The sequence below is a fragment of the Simochromis diagramma genome, unplaced genomic scaffold (genome assembly GCF_900408965.1).
Source record: "Simochromis diagramma unplaced genomic scaffold, fSimDia1.1 OVJJ01000344.1, whole genome shotgun sequence".
In the NCBI taxonomy this organism is placed as follows: Eukaryota; Metazoa; Chordata; class Actinopteri; order Cichliformes; family Cichlidae; genus Simochromis; species Simochromis diagramma.
Genome location: NW_024387375.1, coordinates 15867577 through 15887628, shown reverse-complemented (window position 1 = coordinate 15887628; position 20052 = coordinate 15867577). Strand labels below are relative to the sequence as shown.

The window sequence follows — 20052 nt, the reverse complement described above, 5'->3', positions numbered from 1 at the left end:
TGCGCAATGAGAACTGCAGGTAGTCCGCCATTGCTGTATGAAGAACTGTCGGATTTGGTGTTTGGCAGTCAACAATAAACTTGTGGTGCCGGGACCCGGAGCTACGAGGTCGGGTGAAAGCTCGTCGGCTGCTCCATAAACCAGTAGTCGGCCCAGTCCTCCTTGGACAACACTTTCATGTGAATACGGAGCCCACGGACGAGGCAACCATGTCCAATCTCAGCAAAGGCGGCACCAAGAAGGACACCAAAATGAGGATACGGGCCTTTCCTGTAAGTGCACGCCGCAGTAGGGGCTTTGCTCGTCCGACGGTCGCGGACTCGATTACCGTGGTCTGCGCTAAGGGCTAAATGCTAATAGGCTAACCAGCTGAGGTGACTTGACTATCCGTAAACAAAGTGTAGCCGTCAGATATCCAGTCTTCCACACTCTTGGTCGGTCTGTTAGATGGAAACTCATTTATAATACCAGCTCGGTGATACGTGTTATAAATCACTTTTATTTTTCCTGTCGCTTAACTGTCTTACAACTTCCCAGGCATTAGCTAGCTGATATGATCAGCCAAGTAGCCGATGCTAACGTTAGCCATGGGTCTTGACACTTGTTGTTTTGACTGATTTTATTTTTGCTCATTTTCTAAAATGTGTCTGTGTGTGTGTGTGTGTGTGTGTGTGTGTGTATATATATATATATAAACGCATAATGTCTTTATGACTGAGCACTAAATGTAACGGACGTTTGTGCAGACAGAGGTCTGTACTTTAGCCTCAGCGGCGTTACGGCCGCTTTACATGATGCTAATGAAAACCAAAATGAGCTAACCCAGTTCTTGGTTCTGAATTAATGCCTGTGTGGATTTTGTGGACCTGTGTTGGTGTTGGAATCGATTCTTCGCTCACATGGCACTCCCTTTGTCTGCGAGACACTGAATTATCTATTTTCTGAACTGACCTAAATTTTCATAAAGCATTAGGCTGTCTGTAAAGGCTTGATGAGAGCGTAGCAACAGTATCCATGTAGCTGATGGATCTTAGTGACGAAGTTTTACTTCAGTGCCACCTTCATATATGCCTATGGGCCCGCTGATTGTGGCCCAGTCTTGATAGGATAACTGTCAGAGCTGCTGTCAAACCAGCGTCGTGATGTGCATGTGTTTGGGCTTGCCTGCTGAGTAGCAGCACAGGGGTGGCATGTGTTATGTTTTCTGCTTTTGGATAACGTGTCTTTGGCAATTAGGAATCCCACAAAGAGTCTAGAGTAAGTTTAAAGATTTAAATTATAGACTGGATTATAGATTTCTTGTTATCATGATGCTTTACAGCTGGGCTAAACTAGGTCCTTACTTTACGGTTATTTATCCTATCTTGTAACGTAAAAAAAAAAACTTTCCTCCTGGTTTAAAATAACATCTGAAACCTTAAAAAAAAACAAAAATATAAGAGCTGGGGCTGGTAGCTTCAGAAGCACTGAAACCCACGCCCATGTATGCGTAAATATTTAATATTAATTGCTTGGTGTATGCAATGACTAACCCTAATATTAGTGTATAGACACTGACCTGCATTCTTTCACTTTACATTTTCCTCATAGTGCTTATGCAAGTACTTAAAGCAGCCTATGAGATTGTTTTGACAGAGCCAAATTTTCAGAGGACATGCTAGATATTATCTATCTCACCTTTACCCTTTGTGATATCTGCTTTCTCACTATACAAATCATTTTGGTGGGTTAATTTGGGTTTAAGTTAGAAAGAGAGAGAGAAAGGTTTTAACCTAATAGGTTAGGAGGTTAGGATTCTGAGGAAACTGAGAGGTGTTTTAACCCACAACACAGTGTTCAAAAGAATGAAAACTGCTTAGTCATTAGTGTTCATCGTTGCTACAGGAATGTGATGGTTTCTAAATTAGCTGGAATGGGAGCAGCACTTCCTCAAGCTTTTAATGTACCTCATGTTAGGGTCTTTTATTCTTTTATTTTTTTTTATTGAGAGGCATCCTTTTTTACTTTTTTTTGCAGTTTTCTTACTAGTCTGAGCAGTTTGCTATAATAAGCAGATTTATCCTATGATTGAAGATTTTTTTTATAGGCAGTGTACACAGCAGGGAAGAAATGATTATCTTAATATTTGCAGATCTGAGCAAATTTATTAATGAGAAAGCGTTTTCTAGAGGAGTAATAAGCTCTGTTAGTGTCTTATACTCAATAATGAAGTAAAAAAGAAATCAAAGATTGAGGATTGACACTTTGCAAAATGTATTCTGCATCACCACTGAGCCAAAGTATTTTATTTAATGCTTTAGTTTTTTAAATCTCAGTTTCTTCTCTGTTTAATTATCTCAAATGCTGTCATTTGTAGTCACCTTATTTTCCCTCCTTTAAACACACGGAGAATAACAGAGCTGGCAGAAAAATATGTGAAAACAGCCACTTTCATGTTAGTAGTTAAAGCACAACCAAGTCACAAACAATTCAAATATAAACACAGCTTGTTGGAATAATAGGCGTGAATAGAGATTGGAAGCATGAGCCAGTTCCACGTGACTACCAGTGCTAATCATCCATCAGACCAGATCCGTATGCCACTAATACAGGTATTATATATATATATATTACACATCTGTGAGTAAGAAAGGACCTGCTCGTGTTCAAGTGACTTCATTTGGTCAGGATAAACACAAGGCTCCGTGCAGACATTTGCAGGTCCTCCAGTTTGCTGTGCAGGGCACCAACAATGAAGGTGGAATCCACGGAAAAGAAAATTTTGGGATGGGGGTGGACATAAACACATCTGTGTGTGTCCACAATAAAGTGTCATTCCAATCTAAGCTTATGAAATCCTAATTGTTGCAGTTGAACATATCAAAACAGTGACGTGATGTCAGCCTTGTGGCAGTGACACATGAGTCACATGTCAGTCTTTTTCCTACTCTGTTTGTGCATTGACTCAGAGATAATGAAAGCCATTTTTTTAAATGCACAGAAAATAGATAAGGAGTTATCAAATAATTAATTTGGACATCAGTATCAACAAAATGTTCTTAATATCCATATGTGATTCGAACAGTTGATTCTCTGTTGTTCATTTTGCCATGCTACATGAGGCCTCAGTCACGCAGGCCTAGGGGAGAACACTCTCTGTCAATGGCAGATTGCCAAGGTTGCGAGTAATTTGCATGGGGGGCACCGACTTGTCTGCAAACACTTGGTAGCTAAGGCTACGTTCACACTGCAGGCGAAAGCGCATCAAATCTGGCTTATTGACCCTATGCGACCCATATCCAATCATGGTATGACAGTGTGAACAGCAGAAATCCGATGTTTTCAAATCCGACCTGGGTCACTTTCGTATGTGGTACTGAATCTGATACATACCTGATGTTTTAGAAAGCGACTGCTGTTTGAATGGTCATCTCGCATTAAATTCGTCTTTTACGTCACTGACACAAGACTGATGCCAATTATCAGTGCCGGAGAAGACATCGTGAACGCTTCCGGGCCATCCAGTGTAGATGTTAGTGAAACTGTTGGGAAGACAGCGTTGGAGAAACGTGAACATTTTATTTGTACTGTATAATCTGTAGATTCTTACAGAAATCTGCAACTATCCTTTGAAGCACCGCTCCTCTCTAAAACAGCAATAAGGATAATTATTAGGCCATATGTAAATAACAAAATAACTTTATAACTTAAAGCAAAATTGGGAAACGTAAAGTCAGAAACAAGTCTTTATATTAAGGCCATCAGTCAAACAATATTGTTTGGTCTGGGTCTAAACAGAGCGCGTTGTGTGTGACGTCTTCTTTTGCGCATGCGGGCCGCTTTGAGGGTTCACACTAGAGCGTGTTTGCTGTCGCATTTTATTTGTAGTGTGAACAAGCAGACAAAAAAATATGATTTGATCAAAAAATGGGAATTGAGCATTAAGACCTGCAGCGTGAACGTAGCCTCTCTAACCAGCTAGTGGGAGTGAAACTTGGAAAAACTGTGATGCAAATCAGAAATGGAGGACGTCCACTTTAACTACCGTAATTGTCGGGCTATAAGCCGCTACTTTTTGCACCAGCTTTGAACCCTGCGGCTTTTAGTCAGGTGCGGCTTTTCTATGGATTGTCCATGATTTTTGTCATATCGTAAGACGATTTGTTTTGTTTGTTCCGGTGTTGTACGGCACTACGTTGCCTGGCGGAAGGGCATGTGATCAGACACACAGTATCGGGTTCAAGAGTGGTATGTTGGTCACATGTCCATCCGCCAGGCAACATAGTGCCGTACAAGTAGCGCGAAAAACAAACTTCAAAGTAGCGCTATGCGTTCAGCGGGAGTCGTGGATGATGTGCGGCGATAAACTTGCGAAAAGCAAGTTATGCCCAACTCCACCGGTGGAATCTGACAGCGTGGAAAAGTGTGAAAACATCCATGATCACCAACGGATTTCGAAGGGCTGGACTGCTGCATGATGGAGAGGAGGACACCGCCACGGCCCTTCAGAGGGTGTTCGACTCTGACACTGACAACGAGGATTTCTTTGGTTTTGAAAGTGACAACGAAGGAAAGAAGCTGAGAGTGGATGACGTAGCCATCCTGAGCCTGTTCGTATCCGACACTGGAGAAGAGGACTTTGGTGGTTTTAGTGCGCAGGAAGATGGTGGTGAATGACTGACTTTTCTTCTTGTTAAAGCCGTGTCACTGCACCTGAGCCTAAAAGGTAGTCCGAATCTATTTTTCTGGTGTGCTGCAGGTTATTGTTATGTACTACATTTGTTACTCATTCATGAAGCACAGTACATGTTTCGTACTTGTAATTACCGCTACTTGTACATATACCTGAAAAGTTATGCAAATATGTACCCATAACTTGTTTTTCAAAATATTAATAAAAGGGGTGTGTCTCCAAACAGCCGTCTCTTTCCTGACAATTCCCTTTGTGCATATTCTCTTACATATGATAAGTCAACATTGAAACACCTGCGGCCTTTAGTCAGGTGCGGCTAATATTCAGGTGCGCTTTGTAGTCCGGGAAATACGGTAATAGTTATGCCTTTTAAAACACGTTGGTTTCAGCATAAGGCACATTATTTACTTTGAGGATAAGCATCTTCTCTTTCTGGATTGAATTGTACTTTTTCAACTTCAGCTACTGCTTAGCAAGTAGTTGGGACCACTGCTTATTAGCCAACAGGCCTACAGTACATCTCAAGATGGTTAAAACATACCCTCTTAGATGAGCTGTGGCTAGACGTAGAACAGGCACTATGCAGTAATATAGAGATTTCGGACCTACAGTTCATTAGCTCAAGCATCAATATCAGCTCCTCTCTGACAGCATGGTGGGAATTTCTAAAAATGACTGAGTCTTCACTAATTCCATGTAAACATAAACCCATCTGGAACAACCCTGACATACTAGAAAACAATAATATGATACTTCCAAGGGGTGGCACATTGGTCAGCACTGTTGCCACAGCAAGAAGGTCCTGACTTCAATTCCACCATTAGGCCAGGGTCTTTCTGTTTGGAGTTTCCATGTTCTCCCCATGTTTGTGTGGGTTCTCTCCGGGTACTCCAGCTTCCTCCCACAGTACAAAGACATGCAGTTAGTGGGTTTAGGTTGGTAATTAAATTAGGTGTGAATGTGAGTGCGGATGGCTCTATTTGTGACAGACTGACTGTACCCTGCCTCTCACCCTAAGGGATCGGATAGGCTCCAGACCCCCCCGCGACCCTGACAAGGATAAGCGGAAGAGAATGGATGGATAATACTTCCTAGATTGAGTCGTATGAAATACTTGGAACATATATTCAAAGGAAACTTTATTTCATTTGACAGATTAGTTTTACAGTATTTAACAAGAATACATTTTTAGAATACAAATTAAATCTATAGATTTCATAAGCAGCAAATTAAATCCAAAGTAAAAAAGAATTTTAAGCCTAATCAAGTCGAATTACAAACAATTGCAATTCCTTAATTTCAAAACCTCCAAATATACAGTACGCTCTCCAAGTAGATATCCCTTTCTATTGTTAAATGGGAGGTCGATCTATCAGTCAGCTTTGATCACAGCGTTTGGTCTCAGATATGTCTAAAATGACTAGAAACCCCAATCTACAATTAATACAATTGAAAATCCTTCATAAAGTGCACTATACAGATCAACAGATGTTCAGGATCAGTTTGCATCATCTAACACCTGTTCGCACTGTCAAGGCAATACACCTGACAATTACATCCATGCTTGCTGGTTCTGTCCACCTGTTCAGAGGTTTTGGTTCCAGATATGTGAAGCCTTATCAAAGGTTCTGAAGTGTAACATTCCAGCCTCCTTGTTGGGCGACCTAGATGATAACACTGTCTTCCCTCTCTCCTCTCTCTTAGAACATCTCAGGTGCCCCCCCCCCAAACACACACACACACACACACACACACACACACACACACACACACACACACACACACTGGGCCCCCTAGCTCTGTTGGGCCCTTACTGGGGGGTGGGGTGCTGTTGGGTCTCGGGTCTCTGTCCACGGAGCTCGGTCTGCTCTGGCTTAGCAGACAGAGCCTCCAGACTTGTCACTGCAACCCCCTGGGGTCTCTGCACTGTCTGCTGGGTGACTGTCATTGTTATTTATGTATATGTTGGTTGTTGCTGTGGTTTCTCTGCTGTTTTTTTCCCCCCCTCAACAGGTGTTGATTTAGCTCTCTCCCTTTCTCTCTCTGTCCCTCTTCTTCTCTCCCTCTCTTTCTGTCAACTTTCTCCCCAACTTCACTTTTTCCTTTTTCTTTTCCATCACCCGGTCTTGTCCATTATTGTTGTGATAATCCAAAATCAAAAAACCCTAATAAAGGTCTAATAAAATATGAGTATCAAGTGGACAATTGCAACAAATGCTGCAATGCTTCACTTGTGAAATTAAATCTGTTTGTCATTTTTTGGCCTTCAGACAACAATTCTGATTGCTACACTGCCAAACAGGACGGGGGGAAAAAAAAGAAAAAAGTTGGCCAGTGTTTGCACACAAGTTGCCATATTCCATGCAAACTATGAGCAAAGTGGCAACCTTCTGGGAAGCAAAGCATTCACAAGGGTTTTTTGGGTAAAGACGCTATACCTCTTTGCAGTCAGTTTCTCCTAGCGACAGCTGGCAACCTCCAACAACCATTCACAGCCAATTGGGTAATATTCATTTTTCTCTGGCAACCAGTGGTTACCAGACAGTCACCAACCACTTTCTAGGCCTGTGTGAATGGAGTCTTAGCTCCCTTACTAGCAAAATGTACTGATCTTCTAGAACATGATGTGGTATGCACATGTTCTCATGCACAGATTCTTCATGTTGACACAACTAATCACTGGTTATAGTCCTGTTGAAACCCATTACTTGTTACTTCTTGCAGATGACGATGGACGAGAAGTACGTCAACAACATATGGGACCTTCTGAAGAATGCCATCCAGGAAATTCAGAGGAAGAACAACAGCGGCCTGAGTTTTGAGGAACTTTATAGGAACGCCTACACAATGGTGCTTCATAAACATGGAGAGAAGCTGTACACCGGCCTGCGTGAAGTTGTTACCGAACACCTCATCAACAAAGTAAGGCCATCACAGATCGCAGCCTAAAACAGTTGCTGGAAGTTAAGTGATGACAGATTGACTAAAATATTTAGAGTTCATTTGAGCTGTCTGTCATCCCTGTGTGTAATACATGCAGCACATGGTGGGCTAGTATGTATTACACAATACTGTGCTGGTATTTAAAGTAGACTGGATTTGATCTAAAGAAAGATTGAAGCTGTGGGTGCTCTTTGGAGACGGTTTGTTCCACCAAAGAATAACCTAACCTGGCCTGTGAATAGTTTCCTCCAGTTAACACAATGATATTAAAATCTGATTTTAATGAGGCCTGTTGTTAGAATGTCAGGGCTGAATTTCACTCAAATGCTTGAAAGTCTGTTTGGTGCTAAACAGAAACTGTCATAGGATTCATATTATGATTTCTTTTTTCTTTTTTCCCCTGCTTGGCTTGCATGCCATACTGAACAACAAAGGCAAAACCAGAAAATATGAGCCGGTTGCATTCATGAGCAGCCTTGTAAAGGCACATAAGCAGAAAGATGGAGAATATAAATCCACAGGCTGTTACTTAAGTCTTGTGGTAGATTTGTAAAACCCTTTACTCACGCCCCCTTTTTTTTTTTTTTTTTTTTTTTTTAGCAGATGCCTCATTCCTGTGGCTGGAAGGCAAGGAAGAGCCCAGGTTTGAGGATGGGGGGCTTCAGTGTTTTTTTTTTTTTTTTTATTCTGGGGTTTCAGCTGTGAGAGAAGGCACATCTGTCTGAAAGCCCTTCATAAAACAGGCGTTGTCCGGTGCCTTATAGAAGAGCTTTAGGATGCTTTTGATGATGGAGTCATTTTCTCAAATCGGACATGTAATTGGTTTGTTTTACCACTGAAAATAAAATGTTAGTGAAGTAGATTATCCTAAGCAGCTTGTTTTTAAAAACAAAAGTGGCAGAAAGGAGGGCTATCTGAGATTTATTCCTTCTTAAAACTCCTAATAAGTTAGAGAAAGCATAATTGTTCCTAAGCTGTCGCTTGTATTTTTGTAGCATGTATAATTAGTGGCAAATTATGCCTGTCCATGAGATCTGTCGCAAAGGCTTCTTTGCAGCTTACAGTGAGCAGACACACAATGAGCAATATTTCAGCACGATGTTATTGAATAACAGCCAGATGGTTTTACAGCTTAATTAAATGCACATTCTCAGCTTGGCAGGCTTAGTAAATGAGCAGTCAGGAAATGTCAACAAGTAATGGATCAAAGACGAGTTCTCTGACAGCTGAGTGTGTTTTTATTGTCTTATAATGGTAAAGGCATCGCTTTGAAAGAAACAGTTGTAATGGTACGAACACAGCATCGTCTCAACCCAGCTTAAGTTTGGAAGACAGTCGAGAGGTTCAGTCAGAAGTGTATTTGTTTTGATTTTTATGCGGGGAGGTTGGGGGGGTTATATATTGTTTTGGGCCTAATAGTTAATGTTATTATGAATTATTGAGAGAAGGATTTGTAGATGTGTATTTTTTCAGCAGTGATTCATCGTTGTCTAGACAAGGGATGAAAATAAGCTTTAAGTCCAATCGAGCATGTCTATTCGGTCTCGGATGTTTATTTTCTACAATCACTTCTGGCTTTTAAGGTCATTTTTGTGATTTATCTATTTATTTATTTCAAATGTTAACCTGTTAAGACCTGAAGTTTAGATGAGACCATATGCAGTCTTCTGGCTCTTTAATGTAGGCCAGAAATTGATAACTTAAGGCATACTTTAATTACAGCTGGTGTTTAAGAAAGTTAAAGTTAAATAAAGCATTTATAAACACACACACACACTTTGATTTGTAATATATGTAACATGATGGAAAAGCAGCATTACAAAGTGGCAAAACAGATGAATATAATATGGGGTACATTGTTTTTTTTTGTTGTTGATTTTTTTTAAGCAAGCCATGACTTTGCATAGTGCACGTTTAGATTTATGGTTTTGCTTCTGACTTTTGATCTGGATGTGCAAAAGAAGAAGTCGGTGCATTCATAAAGCTTGGTCGCCTGTAACATTAAGAGCAGAGGCCGTAATATATTACCTCTGCCCCGAAGGAGAAGGAAGGAGAGGTCAGTGTGCCCTTAAGAATCTTACTCCACTGAGACATTTAGTTTACTTTGCTGAGTCACACTGCAGTGTGACTGTTATCAAGCTGTTGTGTGCCTGACTAGTAAAGAAGGCCCGCATTAAAATGCTGCACGAGCAACAAAATACAAATACAGGTGTCTGCTTGAGTTCTAAGGCTGTGTTTCTGTCTCGTCCAAAGGTACGGGAAGATGTTCTCAATTCATTAAACAATAACTTCCTCCAGACCCTAAATCAGGCCTGGAATGACCACCAGACAGCTATGGTGATGATTAGAGACATCCTGATGTATATGGTGAGTATACAGTCATGCAGTAAGACATATGAGCGTTAGATATAAATATTTTACACATAACAGCTGTATTTTATATGCTTAAATATACATTTAAGCTCAGCTGCTGTTAATTCCAGTTCATTCTAATGTTGTTTGGGACATTTTTGTGTGTCTGTGTCACAGGATCGGGTGTACGTACAGCAGAATAGCGTGGAGAACGTCTACAACCTGGGCCTTATCATATTTAGGGATCAAGTGGTTCGCTATGGTTGCATCAGAGACCACCTCCGACAAACTCTGCTAGACATGATTGCCCGGGAGAGGAAGGGAGAGGTGGTGGACAGGTAGCCAAAAGTCACAAATAGCATTATCTAATAAATTATCTTTAGTTTTCAAATAAAATGAAGTTTGCGTTCTTGATCTTTAAATGGAAAAGTCATCATTTCTCACCAGGGGTGGACATGGCAGATGCCTTTGGTATTAGAAATATAAGATCTGTCAAATACATCTGCTGCATTTGCACCCAGTGGGCAAAAGCCTCAGAGCTTCTGGCATTTTAAAAACACTGACTATTCTGAATTTCATGCACTGTGGACTGTAACTGTTTTTCAATGGATGAATAGTAAAAAGTTAGTTGGCAGTTATACTGAGTGTGAAATGAGCTTCCACAAAAGCTTTTTTTTTTTTTTTTCTTATGTTTTGTTTTGTTTTGCATTACTTACCATTTGGTTTGCTTCTCCTTCTCTAGGGGAGCCATTAGAAATGCCTGCCAAATGTTAATGATTCTCGGCCTTGAAGGGAGATCTGTGTATGAAGAAGACTTTGAAGCACCGTTTTTAGAAATGTCTGCAGAATTTTTCCAGGTTTGGGAGAGAAATTCATTTTCCTTGTTTATGTGTTTATTTATTTATTTATTGTAATTTGGGTCTATATTTCTTTGTGGCTTCCCTTAAAGGAACTAAAACCTCTTGTATAAACTGTTTCTTGTTTTCACTCAGATGGAAAGCCAAAAGTTCCTTGCAGAAAATAGTGCCAGTGTGTACATAAAGAAAGTTGAAGCCAGGATTAATGAGGAGATCGAGCGGGTAATGCACTGCCTGGATAAATCCACAGAGGAGCCCATCGTCAAGGTGGTGGAACGTGAGCTCATCTCCAAACACATGAAGACCATCGTGGAAATGGAAAACTCGGGCCTGGTCCACATGCTTAAGAACGGCAAAACAGATGGTAAGCCCTCAGTCACAGCCTGCTGCTCCACTTCACCTCTTTAGCGTTTATATTTTTAGCGTTTATATTTTTAGTGATTTATTGTTTAAATTGACATCCACGCGAGTTACAGTGAAATAGAAAATCCCCAACACTCTTTAATAAACCGTGAAGCTGTCACTTCCAGGAAATACTTTACTGGCTCAGTAATACAGTCATATCGTGTTCCCATTGGTTCATGCCACAAATAGTAATATGTGAGGAATTCAATGATGATTTGATTTCAGTGAAACTGGAACTGTAGTGCCTGGAGAGTATATTTCTCCTCCTTTTCTGCAGATCTCAGATGCTCAGTCCCTTTTCAGTTGGCAGAAGTGTATTTTTGATGTGTGCTCATGTGTGTATTCATGCTTGCCTCTCTACAGATTTGGCATGCATGTACAAGCTGTTCAGCAGGGTTCCCAATGGGCTGAAGACCATGTGTGAGTGTATGAGCTCATACCTGCGGGAGCAGGGCAAGGCCCTGGTGTCAGAGGAAGGAGAAGGGAAAAACCCTGTGGACTATATTCAGGTACGGCACTGGGTTATCAGTCGACATAATGTTGCTGAAGATGGACTGTTCTGATGATACTGAGAATGTGCTACCTCGTAAGAGATCACAGATGGATTTCCTCTGGCTCAGTACACTTCAGCATGTCATTGCGTGATGAGCCTTGACCATAATGCACTTTAATTACTTCCCAGCAGAGAATATCTGCTCTCGCTCCCATGTTTGTTACCACAAACCATGATGGTCTTTACCCTCATCCACACTGAGTGTTTGTACTGTACTTAGCATGTGAGGTCCTTCTGGCAACTAGAAAGACATCAGTGCTTTTGAAAATCTTATGGCCTTTAAATCCATTTGAAGTTCTTGGTTAAAATAATGACTCACTTCTTACTCTCTGGTAGAAAACAGCAGCCTCTTCTTTTACCACATCAGCTCTTGCAGATTCACCTTTTCTGATGAGACCACCTTTCCTTTGCTGTAGCTACTGTTTGTTAAGCTCCTTCTAATGCACGCCGCTGTTGCATTTCCTGTCTTCCTGCAGGGTTTGCTGGACCTGAAGTCCCGTTTTGACCGCTTCCTCCAGGAGTCTTTCAACAATGACCGCCTCTTTAAACAAACTATTGCTGGTGATTTTGAGTACTTCCTTAACCTGAACTCCCGCTCGCCTGAATACCTCTCACTCTTCATCGATGACAAACTGAAGAAGGGTGTTAAAGGGGTGAGCCCACTAATCATGCATTTATGCTCTTATTTTTAGAACGTATGACAAATGTTACTGACCTGCTTCTTTCAAATTTATAACCTCACTTCAAAAAATGCCAAAAAGAAAAAAAAAAAACCCCACACAATGTTTTCATGTAAAAAGTTGTGTTTCTGCTTTCTTTTGTGTTTTCAAAAGTGCTGGGGAAAATAAATCATAAAGTCTGTTTTTGATTAATGGGTATAACCTGACCCTGTTATTTTTATCCAGCTGACAGAGCAAGAAGTGGAGTCTATACTGGACAAGGCCATGGTGCTCTTCCGCTTCATGCAGGAGAAGGACGTGTTTGAGAGGTACTACAAGCAGCACCTGGCTCGCAGGCTGCTCACTAACAAGAGCGTCTCTGACGACTCGGAAAAGAACATGATCTCAAAACTTAAGGTGAGCAGGCATGCGGCATGATATAACTCTGGCTTTGGAGTAAGCTGAATATAAAATGAAAGATCCCTGGGTGCTTGGAGACTGGCCACAGTGCTCAGATGTGTTATGCACACTTCTTTACATTATTTTTTCTCCGTGTTTTTGCATTTCAGTGGATGTTTAGGTAAAAGGAAACATACAGTGTTTGATCATAATATAAATGTTTCTTTACTTTAAATAGACAGTTCCCTTCAAAATCAAATATACTCACTTTTTCTGTGCTCTGTAGTGCTTTTTATCCATTTTTTCAGTAAGACTTGTTTGGTTTTGGAGATATAAGCTGTAGAAATGTCTGCTTTCTCCTGAATATAATAGAACCAGATGTCCTTCGCTTTCTTTTGCTCAAAGCGGCCATAAAAAAAAAAAACCATTTGGAAAAACTCAGCAGAAATGACTCTTTGCAGAAATCATGACCCAGTTACTCAAATATATCCACAAACCTTGATGTGAGCAGTTTTATGTTGGAATTGTATTTTTATTTTCATTTTTTCTACCAAACTGCACCCGACGCTTTATCCCTGCAGATGGAAGCATCTCCAATTATGACAAGACTTATGACAAATACAGAATTATGACAAATGCATGCTTTGGTTTTTGGGGGGTTGACTGAGCATGACGAGGCTAGGAGGAAGCAGATATCTCTATAGCTGATATCTCTAAATCTGGTTCTGCAGCCCAGAATTATGTTCTTACACTTGATTTCAGGTTGAGCTGTCCCCTTTTCTTTTGAATAGCTTACCAATTATAAATCTAATCCTTCTTCATGTCTTTATTGCACAGACCGAGTGCGGCTGTCAGTTCACCTCTAAACTGGAGGGCATGTTCCGAGATATGAGCATCTCCAACACCACCATGGATGAGTTTAGACAACATTTACAGACGACTGGGGTGAGAAAAATCTACTTTTTGTCACAATAAAGCTTCTGGCTTGTGCTGTGCTTTCAGATTGCTGGGGTGACTTTAGCTCCATTTGGTGAACAGTGTAACCAATCAGAGTTCAAATTTATGCACATTGCTTTTAAATTCATGGTCCAAGTAGTGTTGTCTGATATTTGTCATGTCTGGATCTTGTGTGCGCACAGTAACTGTAACAGTCACCTCAAGGTGCTTCATATTGTAAGGTAAAGACCGTACAATAATTTTCTCCCCATGAGCAAGCAATGGCGACAGTGGGAAGTAAAAACTTCCTTTTAACAGGTAGAAACCAGGAAAGTCCTGTGACCAGTTGGCGTTGAGGGGTGGGAGACAGGGCAAAAGACACACTGTGGAATAGAGCCAGAGATGAATAATAATTAATGATTAAATGCAGAGTGGTGTATAAACACAGAGAGAGTGATAAAGAAACACTGACACAACCCCCAGCAGCTTAGGCCTATTACAATTTAACTAAGGGAGGATTCAGTGTCACCTGATCCACTATAAGCTTTATCAAAAACAAAAGCTTTAAGTCAGGTCTTAAAAGTAGCGAGGATGTCTTTCTTCCAAATCTAAATGCTACCAATATTACCACATAGTATCACTACAGGGAGTGCAGAATTATTAGGCAAATGAGTATTTTGTCCACATCATCCTCTTCATGCATGTTGTCTTACTCCAAGCTGTATAGGCTCGAAAGCCTACTACCAATTAAGCATATTAGGTGATGTGCATCTCTGTAATGAGAAGGGGTGTGGTCTAATGACATCAACACCCTATATCAGGTGTGCATAATTATTAGGCAACATCCTTTCCTTTGGCAAAATGGGTCAAAAGAAGGACTTGACAGGCTCAGAAAAGTCAAAAATAGTGAGATATCTTGCAGAGGGATGCAGCAGTCTCAAAATTGCAAAGCTTCTGAAGCGTGATCATCGAACAATCAAGCGTTTCATTCAAAATAGTCAACAGGGTCGCAAGAAGCGTGTGGAAAAACCAAGGCGCAAAATAACTGCCCATGAACTGAGAAAAGTCAAGCGTGCAGCTGCCAAGATGCCACTTGCCACCAGTTTGGCCATATTTCAGAGCTGCAACATCACTGGAGTGCCCAAAAGCACAAGGTGTGCAATACTCAGAGACATGGCCAAGGTAAGAAAGGCTGAAAGACGACCACCACTGAACAAGGCACACAAGCTGAAACGTCAAGACTGGGCCAAGAAACATCTCAAGACTGGTTTTTCTAAGGTTTTATGGACTGATGAAATGAGAGTGAGTCTTGATGGGCCAGATGGATGGGCCCGTGGCTGGATTGGTAAAGGGCAGAGAGCTCCAGTCCGACTCAGACGCCAGCAAGGTGGAGGTGGAGTACTGGTTTGGGCTGGTATCATCAAAGATGAGCTTGTGGGGCCTTTTCGGGTTGAGGATGGAGTCAAGCTCAACTCCCAGTCCTACTGCCAGTTTCTGGAAGACACCTTCTTCAAGCAGTGGTACAGGAAGAAGTCTGCATCCTTCAAGAAAAACATGATTTTCATGCAGGACAATGTTCCATCACACGCGTCCAAGTACTCCACAGCGTGGCTGGCAAGAAAGGGTATAAAAGAAGAAAAACTAATGACATGGCCACCTTGTTCACCTGATCTGAACCCCATTGAGAACCTGTGGTCCATCATCAAATGTGAGATTTACAAGGAGGGAAAACAGTACACCTCTCTGAACAGTGTCTGGGAGGCTGTGGTTGCTGCTGCACGCAATGTTGATGGTGAACAGATCAAAACACTGACAGAATCCGTGGATGGCAGGCTTTTGAGTGTCCTTGCAAAGAAAGGTGGCTATAATGGTCGCTGATTTGTTTTGTTTGTTTTGAATGTCAGAAATGTATATTTGTGAATGTGGAGATGTTATATTGGTTTCACTGGTAAAAATAAATAATTGAAATGGGTATATATTTGTTTTTTGTTAAGTTGCCTAATAATTATGCACAGTAATAGTCACCTGCGCACACAGATATCCCCCTAAAATAGCTAAAACTAAAAAAAAAACTAAAAACTACTTCCAAAAACATTCAGCTTTGATATTAATGAGTTTTTTGGGTTCATTGAGAACATGGTTGTTGTTCAATAATAAAATTATTCCTCAAAAATACAACTTGCCTAATAATTCTGCACTCCCTGTATGGCATCACTGTAGGTGATCGTATGTGTTGTTTTTTGTTTTTCCTAACTCAAGGTGTCACTCGGAGGGGTCGATCTCACTGTTAGAGTCCTGACCACGGGATACTGGCCAACGCAATCAGCAACACCCAAGTGCAATATTCCACCTTCACCTCGACATGCATTTGAAGTCTTCAGAAGGTTTGTTAGTTGCTCACTTCACTCACAGATTTGGTAGTTTATTGATTACATGTGTGTGCTTTCATAACAGCACTTAGCTTTTCAGTCTGGTGATTTTCTAAAAGGTTTCTCCGTGTGATCCACAAGGAACAATAAATCCATTATATGTGTTGTTACCTGTAGAAGTAGAACATGGAGATTACTTTTTTTCTTTTAGTCCCTTTCATGAAAATATTACTGTGTATGTTTGCTAGACACAGCATTTCAAACTAAATATCTACTGTGTCCTGCTGCAGAAAGCAAAGTTGCATTGATCATTTGTTGTAGGTTAATCTAGTATGACTCTCCTCTGCATGTAGGTTTTACCTTGGGAAGCACAGTGGGAGACAGCTCACCCTGCAGCACCATATGGGCTCTGCAGATCTAAATGCCACCTTCTACGGGCCAATTAAAAAGGTACGCTCCACTTGGAAAGGGGAGTCTCAGTACATTTCAGCAACCTTTATTTCATTTTAGAATAACAAGTGGACCTGGCTTTACGTTCATTACTTATTGTGAATTTTCTGTTTTATAAATTAGCTTAGTGTTTTAAATATAAGCAAATGACAGACTAACAAATGCGAATAAATGTAACAGTTTTAAGTAATGGAAAGTAAAAATGAAATCTGCTGTTTTGACATCTTGTCAAAATGGATTCTGACTAATGTTTTTATGTTGCCTTATCCCAACATTTGAACAGGAGGATGGGTCAGAGGTCGGAGTAGGTGGTGCCCAGGTGACAGGCTCCAATACTAGAAAGCACATACTCCAAGTGTCCACCTTCCAGATGACCATTCTCATGCTTTTCAACAACAGAGAGAAGTCCACCTTTGAGGTGCACAACGTAATTCCTTAGTACCCAACATAGTAGGATATTTTGGTCCCCATATGTCTTCATGTGTAGTGGACAAGCAGGAAAAGGTAATTTCAGTCTGTGGCCTCTGTACTGTGTTGACACCAAGCCTGCCCTCTTCACTATGTAGGAAATCCAGCAGGAGACGGACATCCCAGAGAGGGAGCTGGTGCGAGCACTGCAGTCTCTGGCCTGTGGGAAGCCAACACAGAGAGTTCTCACCAAGGAGCCAAAGTCCAAGGAGATCGAAAATGGCCATGTGTTTACAGTTAACGACCAGTTTACCTCCAAACTGCACCGTGTCAAAATCCAGACAGGTATGAAAAACAAAATCATGAAGTTAAGCACTTTTCTTGAGGCTCACAGCTTTAGTTTGATTTTTCCTAGGTGTTATTCTGTGAATGTAAACTGTGTGAGTATAGATTTTTACTGTGTCAGGCTTAAAAAATGAACTTTTATTTTCTTAAAGCTTAGTAATAGGCAGTAAATTTGTTACAGATACAGCTTATCTTGCTTTTTCAAGACTTTTCCTCCTTAATCTTGTATCTTCATATCAGTAGAACAAAACTTAGTTAATTAATAAATATTTAGTCAGATAAAGAAGTTCAAAGTCTAGTAGCACGTAAAGAGCAGGAAACATGCGTGGATTACAGTATTTTAATGTCATCTTTTAGGTGATTTTGTGAACAGGTAAATATAAACTTAATGGCACCTTCATTAGATACACCTGTTCGACTGTGCATCAAAGCAATTGTATAATGAGCCAATCACATGGCAGTAACTCAATACCATTTAGGCACGCAGACATGCCTAAACTCTGAATATTTTCTGAAAATCACTTATTGATGTCAGAGGGGAATGTGCAGACTGCTTCAAGCTGATAGGAAGGCAGCAGTAACTCAAATAGCCTCTCACTACATGTATGCTGAAAAGCATCCGTGAACGCGCGCACGTCAACCTTAAAGCAGATGTGCTGCAGCAGCAGAAGACCACACCACGTTCACTCCCGTCAACTGTTGATGATTTTGTTTATTACTTCTTTACGCTTTGAAAGCCTGCTAGAAGTAATCCCTGAAGCTCTCTTCTGAACTGAGCGATGTCTGTAATATTTCAGGCCTGTTTCCTGAGCAAAATGGGTGTGCAGCAGAAGGTAGTGTGGGTGGTTTCTGTCTATGCAGCTACCCTTGGAAAAACCCAGAAACTGTTCTGATGGTCATCAAACCACATCTTTATTGATTATATACTAAGGTGTCAGAACTCCTCATTAAGGGTAGAGGGGAGGTGGTCACATGTCGCCTTTATGAGGGAAAGAGTTACAGGTGCTCACAAGGCAAAGGGGGTTTCCAACTCAGTACTAGCAAGGCATACCTAATAAAGTGACTATTGAATGTACATAAGAAAATGACACGTTTCATCATGATCTCTTGCATTTATTGTCCGTCTGCCGTGTGTTTTTTGTGCACTACCCAGTGGCTGCTAAACAGGGGGAGTCGGATCCAGAGAGGAAGGAGACGCGGCAGAAAGTGGACGACGACAGGAAGCATGAGATCGAAGCTGCCATCGTTCGCATCATGAAGTCTAGAAAGAAGATGCAGCACAATGTCCTGGTAGCAGAGGTCAGTCAGCAGAAGCTGTAGCTAAAGCCCGCTTGTAAAGAGCACAAAAATAAAACTATAATGTTCTGTGGTGGACAGCACCAGTCAGTGAGTCCCCTAGTGGCACATTATATGATGTACAAGAGGTTAGAGCCTCTAGTGCGCTCTAGTGGTTTACTTCTTTCACATAAAAAGCTGATATAAAAGAGTCTTGCATAGCAAAGTTAATAATAAATTGGTAAATAAAAAGGCCACGAAAGAAGAAGCCGTGAATTAAACAGTCGTGTTTTCATGTGTCTCCACAGGTCACACAGCAGTTGCGGGCACGATTCCTTCCTAGTCCTGTAGTCATCAAGAAACGCATTGAAGGACTCATTGAGAGGGAATATTTGGCAAGAACACCGGAGGACCGCAAAGTGTACACTTATGTAGCATAAAACAAATTAATTCAATGAAAGCTAGCGTCGAGTTGAAAGAAGCTGAGGGCCTTTTTTTTTTTTTTTTTTTTTTTTTTTTTGGTGGACTGCTATGTGTTTGAACAAACTTGGAAATGCTTTCATTGTTGATTCTGGGAAACACTGGGAAGGTTAACATTTCTTCCATAAAAATGTGTTTAAAAAAAGAAAATGTTAAAAAAAAAAAAAATCATGCAAAGGATGGTGAAGTTTTCTAGCATTATTAGAGTTCTTCAGCTGAGCGAACTGAAATGAGGGAGTCTAGTTTTGTATAAAATCCATGTTTCTTGTGGCCTTTGGAGAGAACTTAGTGGGCCTGTTTGCGGGCTAACGACGCGCCGCCACCAAACGAGCGTATCAGAGGCCACACGGAGAACGAGAAAACATTTGAACTCACTCCCCTGTTTTAAATGTTGATGTCAGTGTGTTCTGTTTGTGTTTTGTGGCACAATAATGGCTGTACAGGTTGACAGATAGGCCTTTTTCCTCTCAAGAGGATTTTTAGATTTAAAGAAGAGGACAGTGTTAACTGGTACAGACCTGGTTTACAACAGCAGTGAAATACATTTTGAGTACTTGAGAAAACATGAAGAGTGCTTAATTTATGTTGCAAATAGGTCTGGGGTGTTTTTTTTTTTTTTTGTTTTTTTTTTTTTTTTTTTTTTTTTTTTTTTTAGGGGGGGTGGGGGGTTGTTTTAATGTCTGCTATCAAACATGAACTATTTAATGCCATTCTCATTTGGCCAGGTCTGTACTAGTGGTTATAGAGATCAAGGGCTGTTGCTTCACAGCATGCTTTTATCTATTGGATCAATCAGGGGAATATAAGACACACATGAAACTCCATAAAAGGTGTTTGGACTCTCATGACACATTTTTCACGTAAGGCCTGCTGTATGATAGGCCACCCACCCCCCTAAAAAAAAAAAAAAGATTTCTCTCTGAGTGGAAGGTTCCTTGTGGTGCAGGTG

At 40.9% G+C, this 20052-nt stretch overlaps 1 protein-coding gene across 1 annotated transcript; it reads left to right on the top strand.

The window, feature by feature from the left end:
- cul3b (cullin 3b) lies at positions 1 to 20011 on the top strand. Its single transcript, XM_040008861.1, has 16 exons — positions 1 to 272; positions 7397 to 7594; positions 9869 to 9982; positions 10145 to 10305; positions 10710 to 10824; positions 10960 to 11188; positions 11593 to 11738; positions 12259 to 12435; positions 12688 to 12858; positions 13678 to 13785; positions 16036 to 16160; positions 16499 to 16595; positions 16879 to 17013; positions 17162 to 17348; positions 18502 to 18647; positions 18932 to 20011. Exons 1-16 carry the CDS (start codon positions 210 to 212, stop codon positions 19061 to 19063), a joined length of 2304 nt encoding a protein of 767 aa, XP_039864795.1. The 5' UTR covers positions 1 to 209; the 3' UTR covers positions 19064 to 20011.
- The last annotated feature ends 41 nt before the right edge of the window (positions 20012 to 20052 follow it).